General features: G+C 41.4%; 1 protein-coding gene across 1 annotated transcript in view; it reads left to right on the top strand.

The window, feature by feature from the left end:
- LOC145800320 (uncharacterized) overlaps positions 1 to 13452 on the top strand; it is a 71245-nt gene extending 57793 nt beyond the window's left edge. The window contains exons 3-5 of the mRNA XM_082889976.1: positions 12431 to 12541; positions 12740 to 12901; positions 12988 to 13452. Of these exons, the coding sequence (XP_082746102.1) occupies positions 12431 to 12541; positions 12740 to 12901; positions 12988 to 13452 (738 nt within the window). The remainder of the gene's footprint in view (positions 1 to 12430; positions 12542 to 12739; positions 12902 to 12987) is intronic.
- Positions 13453 to 14613: the final 1161 nt, after the last annotated feature.

Here is a 14613-nt window from a genome sequence, read left to right as displayed (position 1 = left end):
ATAATTAATTGGTGAGAAATGAGGAAATGAAATGTTGATTGAACATCCATTTGTGCATTTATTTTCTGTTTTAGAAATAACTGCTTTGGGCTATCGGTGGAGGATAGTCGTGATTGTTGTAGACAATGCATGATGATTAAGTAAACGGAAACTAATCAATGGAATGTGTCATGGAACTTGACAGTTGATAGAATACATTAATTGTATGTATTGTGTGATTGTATATAGAACCAATGTGTTTATATACGTTATGTGTAGAGGAGGAGATAGGGGATGTACTCCGCGGTTTAGGGGAAGGTAGGGGATGTACCTCTAAACCGGATAGGTATTGGGAGGAGATAGGGGATGAACTCCGTAGACAGAGCTCATATGCTTGTCTAGAGAAGTGAAGATAGAGCTCATATGCTTATCTTTGTGAAGTGAAGTGTGGATACAGCTTGTATGCTTATCTGTGGATATTGTTGATATACATATCTGTTGTAGAATGTGGATACAGCTTGTATGCTTATCTGTGGATATTGTTGATATACATATCTGTTGTAGAATGTGGATACAGCTTGTATGCTTATCTGTGGATATTGTTGATATACATATCTGTTGAGAATGTGAGATATAGTTTTTATACATATCTGTGGAAATGATAATAGAGCTAGCATGCTTATCTATTGAAAAAGGAAAATGAAAAGTAATTGGGACTTGTAAGTCGTTGACATAAATATGTAATTTATGTGATTGTATCAGTGTTGACCAACTATCAATTGCTAATGTTTTAGCCATTGTCCATGGTTGGTTTAGTGTATTTCTACTGGGCTGTGGCTCACCCTATATGGGAATATCATTTTCAGGTACAGGAAGCATGCCACCTCCAAGGACATAGCTGGGAGGCTAGTGGCGGGCATAGTTTTGTCGTTTTACTTTTGATGTATTACATGTAATTTCAAGCCAAGGGCTTAATGTGTAAACGAGTTAGAACTCTTTGTTGTAACCAAGTGTTAACTTGGAAAGCTGTAAGCCTGTAGGGCATTTTGTTATGAGGTTAACATGTAATACTTATGTAATGGAACTCTAATGAATGAAAGAATGTGGTTAGTTTATATGTAAATGCATGTCTTATCTGATGGGTTTATTGTTATTATTTTGAGGGCGTTACAGCACGTGCAGTCCTGCCTTCCACCCAAGAATTTCACTAGTTGAACTCGAGACTCCTCTAATCCAATTTCACACCTTTCAAAACAAACGAAACCCAACTCCAGAATGAAATGAAGACGAAAATCTGAAGAAGGTTTCAAGAACGGTGAACCCAAACTGTCAACAAGACCTCAAGTTAATCTCCGACACTTCTAACACGAGTGAGCTAATCACAAATAAAAGAAAAATGAGATGGGTTACATACTCGGTCATCACATATTCCCATTTAATATTGTAGTGTTGTGCATGTTTCAATTTAAGATAGTTTAAATTTTAAATTAAAATTTAAAAGTTTTGATTAATTAATTTGTGTAAGTTAGTTGGTCCTTTGACCTAACCGACTATGCTAAATCATTTTTTATTTGACTGATTCGTTGGTTTAACCACGGTTTTAGTAGTTTTATTAAATTATATTTGTTAGATTTGTTTGATTCGAAATAAACTAATGATTGTTCGAATTAAAGATTAAATGACTGATATTGTTTGATTTGAAATAAATTTTTGGCCCGAACAATTGCTAAATTTTATTTTACACGATCCCACATTGGGAAAAAAAGAGAGGAAAAAGTGAGTTGTTTCATCAGTTATATAAAGTAAACATATGCTTCCATTTAGTATTGTTGTGTTACGCATGTTTCAGTTGAAAATAATTTAAATGTTAAAATAAAATAAAATTTAAAAGTTTTAATAAATTAATTTTTGTGTAAGTTGATTAGACTTTTGACCGATTTTAACTATTTTATCAATATATATATATATATATATATATATATATATATATGTGTGTGTGTATATTATTTATTTCTAAAAGGTATGTTTAAGTTTTATGACAAATTTTAATATAGAATAAACTAAAACTAAAAAATTTATAAAATGAAATTTATTTTTATTTTATCATTAATATAATTTTTTTTGGTAATTTATTCTATTTTTTCATCTTTACCAATTATTTTTATTTTATGACATCTATTTCTTATCGTGAATTTAAAATATACAATTAATGACATAATAACTGCAATATATATATTCTAATAAAATGGTTAAAATTTAATTCATTCTAAATTATTTTTCTGTACTTTTAAAATAAATTTTATGTTATTATTTAATTTTAAAATTATTTTTAATTATTTATTTAATTGGTGCATCGCACGGGTTCATAAGCTATAGTTACATTAAAAACAAAAACTTCTAGTAAAAGTTATAAACAAATTATTTATTTATTTTCTAAAATAACAATAAACTAATTTGGATACTTAAAATATGGTATTTGCCCTCAACAGGACCTTGATCGCGACAAATTTTATTTTATTTTAATTTTTTCATGTGGCTATAGGGTACTCTAACCAAACATTAATAAACAACTCACATTAAATGAATAAATGAAAATATTATACTTTGGCAATAAATAAACCAATAAATTGATAAATAAATGAAATAATCTCTTTATATCACGAGTTGACAAGCTTGATATATCCAAATAAATAAATCAAATAATTAATATGAAAGCAAATCTTATCACCAATCCTATGACAGTTACATTATATTATATATCTATATAATAAGGGAACATGATTTTTGCAAATGTATACAAATGTCTCAGAGATACATTTAATTTGGACGGCTGAGATGATTTGTTTTTATTCTTTAAAGGCTGAGATGCTTTGTGACATTTTCCCATTCCCGCCCAAAACAATCCCTCTCTCGCTCTCTCTGCAGCGTCCCACCCACGACAAACCCAAACATTATTTGCACTTCTCTCTCTCTCTCTCTCCAACTTCTCAGATCTCTCTCTCTTCCTCTCCCTCTCCCTCCTTTCCACTGCCGCTCCGCTTCCACCGTTGCGCCGCCTCCAAACTCCACCGACAACAACTCTTCATCTTTTCTCCCTCCCATATCGAACCCCACGTCTTTGAAACCCCACTGAATTTTCTTTGAATCTCATACATCTTCTCTTTCGATTTGTTTATCCATACCCTATGCAACCTCTCTAGGTTTTTAATTCCTCATTTCGATCCATACCCACTTTCCCTTTCTTTTCTCCCTCTCTCTCTAGCGATGTCTCTCTCTAAAATTTTGGCAGAGGAGTCTCTTCCGGTTGGGTACTGATTTCGCCCTACTGACGAAGAACTCATCAATCACTATCTGAAGTTGAAGATCAACGGCGATGAGAAGCAAGTCTGCAAATGTGAACCCTGGTAAAACTACCCACATAAAAAATTAAAAAAAATTAAAATTTTGGGTTTTTTGCTTTGATTATTGATATATACTTGATTAAAAAGCCCTAATTTTGGGTTTGCTTTGATCTATTTTTAAGAGTGGTGATACTTGCTTTGATCTATTAAGTATACTTGATATATACTTGATTATAAAGATGACTGATGAAGAGTGGTTCTTTTTCTGTCCTAAAGATTGCAAGTGTCAGAATGGGCAGCGATTGAGCAATGCGACTCTGGCTGGGTACTGGAAGGCTACGGGTAAGGATAGGTGTGGACACGCCCTCGGGCTTTATGCTACCACAGTTCGGACTCAAATGTCACAGTTCTTAATCTGATCTCGTAATGTGCGATGTGAGATTGATAAATCACCAAAGAGTCCAAATTCTGCAAATCGTTTTCGGAAAACTGATTTTTGTAAAAAAGTGCCAAACATGGACTTCTTTGCCAGATACAGAGTCGCCACCTAAATATTTTATTTTGGGGGAATTTAGGAAACCCTGGCTCGTTGCCTAAGGCCACGTGTCCGTCATCACCAAGGTTGCCTCGGCTCGGGAACTTGGGTATGATTGGGGAAGGTCAGCTATGAGCACCCCCGCTCGCCCGATCCGAAGATCGGCCTGTACTAAGCATGATATCGAGTTTTTGAAAACACATGCATTCTTATTTCGGTTATTAGCTAGAATTACTATGTGATGCGCACAACACACAAGTATAGACTAGATCGCCTAATTTGGAACAAACCATCGCATATCCGTTTGTTTGGAAATGGTTTGAAATTTGCTACCTGCAAGTAGGCTAAAACACGGATTTCAATGAATTGTCCCAATTCAAGTAATCCAACCTTCACCCACAGGCATTCAGGCAGTTATATCACATAAGCAATTAGCCTCATGGTAAGCATGCTGTCATGTTAAAACTTACACACATGTAAGATGCTAAAGCATAAACACTTACAGTGTACTCCGAGCCAAAACAAGGAACATGTTAGTAATCAAATGTATGATCCAAGTCCATGTTAATATGGCTAATGCATCGCAGGCAAAATGCAACTAGAATAGGCTCGGCTAATCTAAAGTGGCATATGAGATGCGACAATTCGACACATGTATTCAACTTGGAATTTAAATACAATGCAGTTAGTATGATGCGCCTAGCCCGGTGCATGCAATATAGATGAATGATGCAAACATGCATAGCATAAGGATGCTAATTGAAACGTGCCCTAGAACTAACCATCGTAAGCGGTTAAGTAAAAGGGAGAAAGAAGTGGGGGTTGGAAGACATGCATCACACACACGCATGCTTATTACACAATTCGCCCTCTCGAGGGAGGGACCGAAAGAATAATACAAATTAATTAACCAACAAGCTAATTAAATATTACACAATACTTAATTAATTAAATGAAGTAATTAAGCTAAGAAAGCAGTAAAGAGGCCTCGGGAAGAGGGATGAATGCGTGCACGCTCGGCACCGCTCGAAAATCCATCGCCATACTCATGTTGTCTCTGTTTACACTGCTCTGCACCTCTGAACACTGCATAAGTCTTAAAGTTACTTCTGAACTACTCCCTGAGGGTTGTGGGAGGTCACCGACCAAGAGGTGAGGCCACCGGCCATGGGAAACTGGTCATCGACCATTTGTGGTAATCTCGGCCAACAATTCGTGGCCGGCCGGCACTGAAGATGGCCGACCGGCCATCTCTTCTGCAGAATGTTGTTTTGCTGCAGCAGAGGACAGACAGAGCATGGCAATGCATTTTCAAAGCAATGTTTGCACCACCACCCTCCCCATCATGTCATGAGCTCAAGGGAGTATGGCTTTCGACTCTCGGGCCATCAATCACGCATTTCAATGCATGATGGCCAAAGGTGTCGAGTGTGCAATTTGATATCAAATGAAATGCACACAAACACACAATAGATCCTAACCTCTATCATGATTGATCAAGAGGCAAGGGATGCAAATGTGCAAGCAAAACTAATGCAACATGCTCATGTTAAAGGTAACAAGCATGCCAAATGCAATGCAACCTAGACAAGCATGCAAGATGCAACATGGACGTTCAAGCATGCAAGGCGAACATGTGACAACATGTAAGGATAGGAAAGCATGTAGCAACATGTGAGGCAAACATGTAACAACATGTTAGGAAACTTAACGAGAGATGCATACCAAATGCAATACTACTTAAACATGCAACAACATGTTAATAGGCCAAGTATGCAACAACATACAAGGCAAGCATGCAACAACATGTTAATAGGCCAAGTATGCAACAACATACAAGGCAAGCATGTAACAACATGCGGGAATGGTCTTAAACCAAAATGGGTAGCTCTCAAATAAGCCCAAATCAGCGGCCAAAATGCTAAGGACATGAGGGCAAATGCACATACAAACATGCATGCTAAATGGTCCAATACTTAAGCATAAAAGGGAAACCTTTAAGAACATTTAAAAGGAATGGAAAGCATGCAAATGTGACAACATTACATGCCCTGAAATGAGGCTAGGAGTGATGCCAAATCACATAAACAAGTCAAGCATGGCATGCTCAAGACTGAAGCCTAAGACTAGTCGAGGGAATTGAACCAAAACTACACAAAACAAAGAGCATATGGCAAGTACGACCCAAAATAGTCCTAAATCATGATAAAGTGAGCCTAAAACATGCAATGACCAAAGCCAAAACAAGCTAAAACAAAGGGGCGAAATCATGAGGCATGTAAGGCCATCAAAGAGGTGTTACACTACACCTAATACAACCAAACATGGCATGATTTAAGCAACCCAAAACAGAGTTATGACACGTCAAAATGAGCCCCAAAACCCACTTAGATGGCATCCCAATGACCTAAGCATGGTGGCATACATAATGACACATTCATGAGGCATAAAACACAAACTCTTTAAGACATTAAAGGAGTGATAAGTGTAAGTTTATAAGCATGAAATATGGACTGAAATAACATTACAAGTGATGCCAAACCACTGAAATGATCCAAATAGAGCATGCTAGAGGATTTAACACTCAAAGCCTACAAGCTAGATTGCATGGTGGCTATACAAAACAATGCAAGCATAACCAAAACAATGAAAAACATAGCTTTAGCATGTTAAAACAAAGCTAGAAGCTTCATGGAGTTGAGCCAAAATCATGCTAAAAACACATGTTACAACATGATGCATGTTAAGGCAAAATCATGGGATTACAAGACATGTGTATGAAGCATACATGGCATGTCTAAACCAACTCAAAACAGAGGTGTATCATGGCAAAACAAAGCCTAATACATACTGAAATGGAGCTAAAATAAACTAAACACACATGCTACAACATAAGCCATTTATGCAAGCATTCTCCTCTCCTATTTAGGACCTCAAAACCACCTCTCCACTACTGAAAATCCTTTGGATTTCAGTGGTAGAGAGTTCATGCAAAGACCAAAACAATGGCCAAAAGGTATGGCCTAAAACAAGGCCTAACAAGGCCTTGGAGGGGGAGACAACCCCAAACCTCAAAGTGATCTTAAAGAAAATTCTAAAGCACACAAAATCAGAACTTTTATCAGTTATAGTCGAAGCTTAAAACAATAAGCAAGAATGGCTAAAAGCCTAAGCAAGAAAGGGGTAACCAAAGTAAGGATGCTCACCCATGTAGACCTTCTTTAGGAACCAAGCTCCAGCACCTTTCTTTGGTCAAAACCAGTCCAAGAACCCTAACAACAACCTTCTAAGGCCTCAACAACCCAAGGATGGTGTAATGCTAGGTGTTCAAGTGCAAAAGTAAGACAAAACTCACTTTAGGTCACAAACATGACCAAACCAAGAAAAATAGATACAACACTATATCTATCCTCTCGAGAACAAATTTTCTGAACCTTGGAGGAGGGAGGAGGGGCTCCCTCTTTATAGAGGCTCAAATTCTAAGGTTTCCAAGAGAAGCCAAGCAAGGAGCAAATCCATCCATACACGTGTATGAAGGGGGTGAATAATAAAATATCTGCATAAAGCAGATGAACAGGGTTCGACCAGCAAAAATGGCCGATCGACCAACATAATGATGGCCGGTCGACCAAATATAGTGCCAACCGGCCAACACTCTTGGCCGGTGGCAAGAAAAAGGGGCCGATGGCCTCATGCCATGGCCGGTGGGTGGAAGGGATGGCAAACAAGCCACCCTCTTCCCTTAGAAGCAAAAACACAAGTGTTTGGTCCATGACCAAGCACAAAACAGATAATTTGAGAGATCTTGAGGCAAGGTGCGTAGCCGAGACCTCCGAGAACTCAAAACGAACACGAGCATGGATGATCATCGAGTGTTCAAACGATGACGTCCAAGTCTTGAGGACGGTCAAAAATGGGGTGTCTACAGTTGCCCCTCTTTGACAGAACTCGAAAGTCATAAGAATGACGGGAGTGAATGTTAAAGCCCAGAGATGACCCATTTTCGACAAGGCCAAAGACTTAGACAAGCATGCAAGATAGCAAGATATGTGCCCAAAGGCAGGGGCAAGATGCAAGAACAATGCACAAAGCCGAGCATAACTTATGATCATGCAAAGAAAGCTGCAACGAAGCATAACATGCAACAATTTTAAGCAAGCTAAAAACCAAACTACATCACAATGCCGAAAGGATGTAAGAGAATTATGTAATTCTCACTATGTCTCACGCAGAGAATACAATACCTGTCCGGTTCGTCTAGTCGCGCCAGCCTCAAATGAACCATACATATAATATCGTGCCTGCAAAAGAAAGAAACTTAACAGGTACAACATTGTTAGAAACATGCATACCAATGCAAGTGAAAAGTGCGTGACAACGCAAGTGAGGGGGGTGCAAGACAATGCAACCTAAGTGTGACGCATAACAATGCGTTTCGAAACAAGCATAACAATGCAAGGAGGGCACGCGCGACAACGCGAGCCGAGTGGTGCATAACAATGCAAACCGAGTAGTGTATAAACACATGTAAGTAAAGCATGCGCGAAAACGCATACAATGTGTGTAACAATGTGGGATGGTGTATAAACACATGTAAGTAAAGCATGCGCGAAAACGTATGCAATGTGTGTAACAATGCGAGAAGGGTGCATAAACACATGTAAGTAAAGCAAACGTGAAAACGTATGCAATGTGTGTAACAATGCAAAAAGGTGTATAAACACATGTAAGTAAAGCATACGCGAAAACCTATGCAATGTGTGTAACAATGCGAAAAGGGGAGAAAGGGGTGCATAAACACATGTAAGTAAAGCACAGGCGAAAACGCATGCAATGTATGTAACAATGCGAGAAGGGTGCATAAACACATGTAAGTAAAGCACACGCGAAAACGCATGCAATGTGTGTAACAATGTGAAAAGGGGAGAAAGGGGTTAGTAAGGGTTAGTTACGTCCACACGTGGCACGCGAGTGGAGAAAAGTTAGATACGTCCACACGCGGCACGCGAGTGGAGAAAAATTAGATATGTCCACATGTAGCACGTGAGTGGAGAAAAGTTAGATACGTCCACATGCGGCACGTGAGTGGAGAAAAGTTAGATACGTCCACACGCGGCACGTAAGTGGAGAAAAGTTAGATACGTCCACACGCGGCACGCGAGTGGAGAAAAAAAAGATACGTCCACACGCGGCATGCGAGTGGAGAAAAGTTAGATACGTTCACACGCGGCACGCGAGTGGAGAAAAGTTAGAGTTACGTCCACACGCGGCACGCGAGTGGAGAAAAGTTAGATACGTCCACACGCAGCACGCGAGTAGAGAAAAGTTAGAGGGTTACGTCCACACGTGGCACGCGAGTGGAGAAAAGTTAGATAGGTGCAAGACAATGCACATGAAATATGCAACAATGCGAGAGATTGACATGCATGATAATGCAAATGGAAGATGCATGACAATGCGAGTTGTTCGAAATGCATGACAATGCAAACAAGAGATGCATGACAATGCACGTTATTGAAATGCATGACAATGCGAATTATTGAAATGCATAACAATGCAAATGAGACACACATGATAATGCATGAACTGAAATGCATGACAATGCAAACTATTGGAATGCATGACAATGCAAATGAGACACGCATGACAATGCATGAACTGAAATGCATGACAATGCATGAACTGAAATGTAGATGAAAGATGCATGACAATGCGTGTAATTGAAATGCATGACAATGCATGATTTATTGAAATGCATGACAATGCAAACTATTGGGATGCACGACAATGCAAATGAGACACGCATGACAATGCATGAACTGAAATGTAGATGAAAGATGCATGACAATGCGTGTAATTGAAATGCATGACAATGCATGATTTACTGAAATGCATGACAATGCAAACTATTGGGATGCACGACAATGCAAATGAGACACGCATGACAATGCATGAACTGAAATACATATGAAAGATGCATGACAATGCGTGTAATTGAAATGCATGACAATACATGTTTGTTTTTGCTTTTGAAATGCATGACAATGCAAATGAACTCAAATGCGCGACAACGCACGTCTCTTGAAATGCATGACAATGCAAATGAACTGAAATGCGCGTCAACGTACGTCTTTTGAAATGTATGACAATGAAAAATGCGTGACAACGCACGTTTCTTGAAATGCATGACAATGCAAATGAACTCAAATATGCGTTACAACACATGTTTCTTGAAATGCATGACAATGCAAATGAACTCAAATACACGTTACAACGGATGTTTCTTGAAATGCATGACAATGCAAATGAACTCAAATGCGCGTTACAACGTGTGTTTCTTGAAATGCATGACAATGCAAATGAACTCAAATGCGCGTTACAACGTGTGTTTCTTGAAATGCATGACAATGCAAATGAACTCAAATGCGCATTACAACGCGTGTAGACGTGCATAACGATGCAACCTATGTATGTTTATCGTAAACAAGGCAAAACATTGTAATGCAACGCATTTTTTTTTTAAAGCAGTTATTGAATCTCACAAGATACTAAGGGACACAAAAAGGATACACCTTGCACGTACCGAGCATCGCGTACAGAAGACTTGGTTTGAGGTCAACACGGAAGCCGGTTAAACTTCAAAAGTCCACTTCCTTGCACTATTTTGAGTAATGAAGGTTCCAAACCAGATAACTGACCCAACCAAGGGTGTGGGAGGCTCACCGACCCAAGGGGAGGCCACCGGCCATCCATCGGCCACAAAATGAGTTCATCGGCCAACTATTTAGCCGATCGGCTAACAATTTGGCCGACCGGCCAAAAATGACAGAGTCGGGGCAGTTTCGACATTTAGCCACGGGTCTTTAAATATAGGGCCTCAAACCCTATATTTTCACTTCCTCCAAGCTCGAAAAACCCTCCCCTCTCTCTCTAGGTGATTTTCCAACCTTCGATCCTCGTTTTTCTCGTGTTTTCGATACTTTTTCGTTGTTCGATTCGCGAAATCTTCATCGTTTTGCACATTTTGAACCGAACAAATCTTGGTTTCGGTGTATTTTTCTTGGTTTCCTCCATTTGGGGTTTGTTTTCCCCGAGTCATACCTTGATCTTCGTGCCTTTTCCGCACCCCGACCTTTCCTTCCATTTTTCATCCTCTTGGGGTTGACTTTTGGCATTTTCGCCTATTTTTCACATTCTCGGCCATTTTTGCACTCTTTCTGAGATGGCAGACGACATACCATAGGGTTGGGCTCCCCCGGAGATGGACGTGGATCCCGAGGTCGAGCTCCTACCTCTTCATATCCGGCCGTTCGATCCGGCGGCTTACAGGCCGACGATACATGTGTTGCCTCCCGACGGCATCCTCCACTTCCGGAGCTATGCACGAGGCGTGCCATTGGAGCTTTTGTTGCGCGAGCCAGAGTCTCATCTGTCCTACGACGCTTCTGAGGTACACTGTTCCCCTGTTTCATTTTCTGCAATGTGGAACACATAACTGCAATAGTCGATTCTGTTCCTTAACTGCTTAACTCAGACACACTAGTACATTGCACGCTGTAGTTCACTGTGAGCACACTAGCACCCGATATCTGTTGAATCTGAACATGTGTACACACGCTGTATTTTCCACTGAACCACTCAAACACACTGATACATCACATATTGTAGTTCACTGCGAGCACACCCATACCCGATATCTGTTTGAATCTGAACACGTGTACGCACGCTGTATTTTCCACTGAACCACTCAAACACACTGATACACTCAAACACACTGATACATCACATGCTGTAGTTCACTGCGAGCACACTCGCACCCGATAGCTGTTTGAATCTGAACACGTGTACACACGCTGTATTTTCCACTGAACCACTTAAACACACTGATACATCATATGCTGTAGTTCACTGCGAGCACACCCGCACCCGATATCTGTTTGAATCTGAACACGTGTACACACGCTGTATTTTCACTGATTTTGAGCGCATTCAACACTGTATTTGTAACACTGCTTCGCAACTGTTTGTTTTGACCACAGGGAGATTCCCATGCCTTCTGGAGGTATGGGAACACTGCCGCCCGAGGTTGGTACATGGAGCTGCCGATGCGGTTCGTCATATTGTCGACCGAGCCAGCTTTGCGACCTTCTGCATGGGACTCTCATGCCTTACTGCGAGCAGGCCCCTTCTTGCTGCTCTGGTGGAGAGGTTGTGGGATACCACCGACTCCTTTCACCTTTTTGCCACCAGGGAGATGACAATGACTCCCTTCAACTTCTCCATGCTGACAGGCACCAGAGTGGGGAGTGATCCGATCCTCTTTGATACAGACATGCACAAGTGGGACGCCGCTCAGCTATATTTGCTCGGCACTCAGCCACCTCTCGCTCGGGCAGGGTTTGTGCGGTACTCATGGTTCGAGGATCACTTCCGGATTTAGGCACCTACTACCCAGGAGAAGGAGGAACAGTACGCTCGTGGCTTCATTATGTTCTTGCTAGGGACCACGCTCTTCACCGACCGGGCGAACACCGTTGCGCTCTACCTGCTGAGCGCACTTGTGGATGTGACACAGATCCGCCGCTACGACTGGGGTGGCGCAGGCTTGGCCACTCTTTACGGGTACATGAACTCATCTTCCCGCCTCAACGGGCAGTTGTTTGGAGGCTATTGGCGAGCTTGGGAGGCACTTGTTCCCTTTTCTGTCTTTTCAATTCTGTTTTTCATTATCTATACATCACACACACTGTGCGTATATAATCTGCTTTACACTGGTTGTACACTGCACACACTGCACAATACACTACACATACCGCTTTCTGCTTTATCTGCATACTGCTTTATTTGATAAGCATGCTCATATTTGTTTTGTCATATTATATAGTTGTGGGTGTATGCCTACTTCCCTAGGCTTGCCCCAGTGCCAGATCAGGAGATTCCTCTCGGTGTTCTATTCTCTCACCGCTTAGACGTGAGGTGCGAGCGGAGGCCATGGGAGTCCTTCATGTTCTTCTGCCGCTATTTTGATACCATCACCACAGCCGAGGTATGTCAAACATTTCAGTTCATTTAAGCTTCGCTTTATACTGTACTCTCAATATCAGTAGATAACAAGCTATGTTTTATTTGCAGATCACCTGGCAGCCTTGGGCCTCGTTGCCTGACGTAGTTCGGGAACGGTATGCCGATGCTGGAGAGACTGCCCGGTTCAGAGTTCTGCTAGAGGGCCCAGTCTGCCGCATTTGGTACTTGGGTGAGCGCTTCTTGCGGCAGACCCTCGGCTTACCGGAGCAGGTAGTTCCAGCACCTCCTCCTATGACCATGAGGCAGACAGAGATGTACACCCCACAGGAGATGGCTGATTTTACTATAGGTTGGGATGCGGAGCACTTTAGAGATGAGGATGACTACACCGAGTTTATCCAGGCCTATCTGATGCCGCCTCTGAGTAGTGCTTGTCGAGCTGAGAGGGAGAGGCCTGCGGCGCCAGCGGCTGGAGCAAGAACACTGAGGGCGGCTCGGGCCCGTGGCAGGAGTGGCTCCCGAAGGGGACAGGGAGCTGAGTGGCCAGCACTGCCTACGATGATCACATGCTGAGGGCAGGGTGAGAGACATATCAGATTCCCTTCGCCCCTCCTTCCGCTGATTCTGAGCTCATCGGAGTCTATGGCTCGACCCCGGTATGCACTACTAAACTTTGCATTTTGTACAGTCATTTCAATTCCTCTGATATCCCGCAGAATACAAATGACTTCAATACTTTTGCAGGCTTCTATTGAGTACACTTGTCAGTCCCTGGAGTTGACTGCCTTAGCGGTAGGAATGCTGCAGCGGTGCTTCGACTTGTTGACCATCTACAATATCCCGGTAAGTTCTTTCAACTGTAGTTTCAAACTCCGCCTAATCTGTTTCATACATAATTTGATTCATTACACTATTGACACGGCACTTGATACACGGCACTCACGACACTGATACACTGTAATTCACATACTACTCACAGCGTTGCTCACGACATTCATACACTGTATTCAAACACTGCATTCTGTTTTATCTGCAACTGATGCATTTGCCATTTGTCCTTTTCAGGCCCCGTTCTAGATTCCAGCCACAGGAGGCGCGCCAGCTGGACCGTCTGTTCCTGCTCGGGAAGGAGGGGCAGTCAGGTGGAGGATGACTATCCATAGCCGAGGTAGACATAGGCGCACTCATGCTGAGAGCAGTTCCCGAGAGCCCACTCCAGATGACGATGAGTCAGATGAGGAGGCGGTGGCGTCGCAGGGCGAGGCCGGAGATAGCTCAGACTCTAATTTTGGAGGTGGCGGTGGTGATCCTGGACCTTTGTCCAGGAAGAGGACCAGGACCGACCCCCGTACTTGAGACGACTGATTTTGATCCAGACTTTCTACTGCCTCTTTCTTCTTTGCTCTGTTCAGACATTTCGTTGCTTTTCTCTTCTTTTTTTTTGCTTTATCCTCTCTTTTTTTTGCTTGTAGATTGGGCACATTGTACTGCCTGAGGCAGGTTTTACTTTCTCAAAACTATGTATTTGAAAAGATGATGGAATGAAACAAGCTTTTTGTTGAAAAAGTGTTGCATTTGTACATCGCATCGCATCGCATCATATTACATAGCAATGTAATCGAATAGAAATTGAACATGCATGTATTACCAGGTCAGGTAGACTAACGTAACAAATTAACTCAATAAGCAACAATAAGACCTTGACAAGTTTACAACTCGATAAGCAAAGAGCAA

This window comes from Camellia sinensis, chromosome 10 (genome assembly GCF_055761805.1).
Source record: "Camellia sinensis isolate YWXY chromosome 10, ASM5576180v1, whole genome shotgun sequence".
Taxonomy (NCBI): Eukaryota; Viridiplantae; Streptophyta; class Magnoliopsida; order Ericales; family Theaceae; genus Camellia; species Camellia sinensis.
The sequence above is the reverse complement of the archived record's forward strand: the minus strand, read 5'-3'. Positions and strand labels throughout refer to the sequence as shown.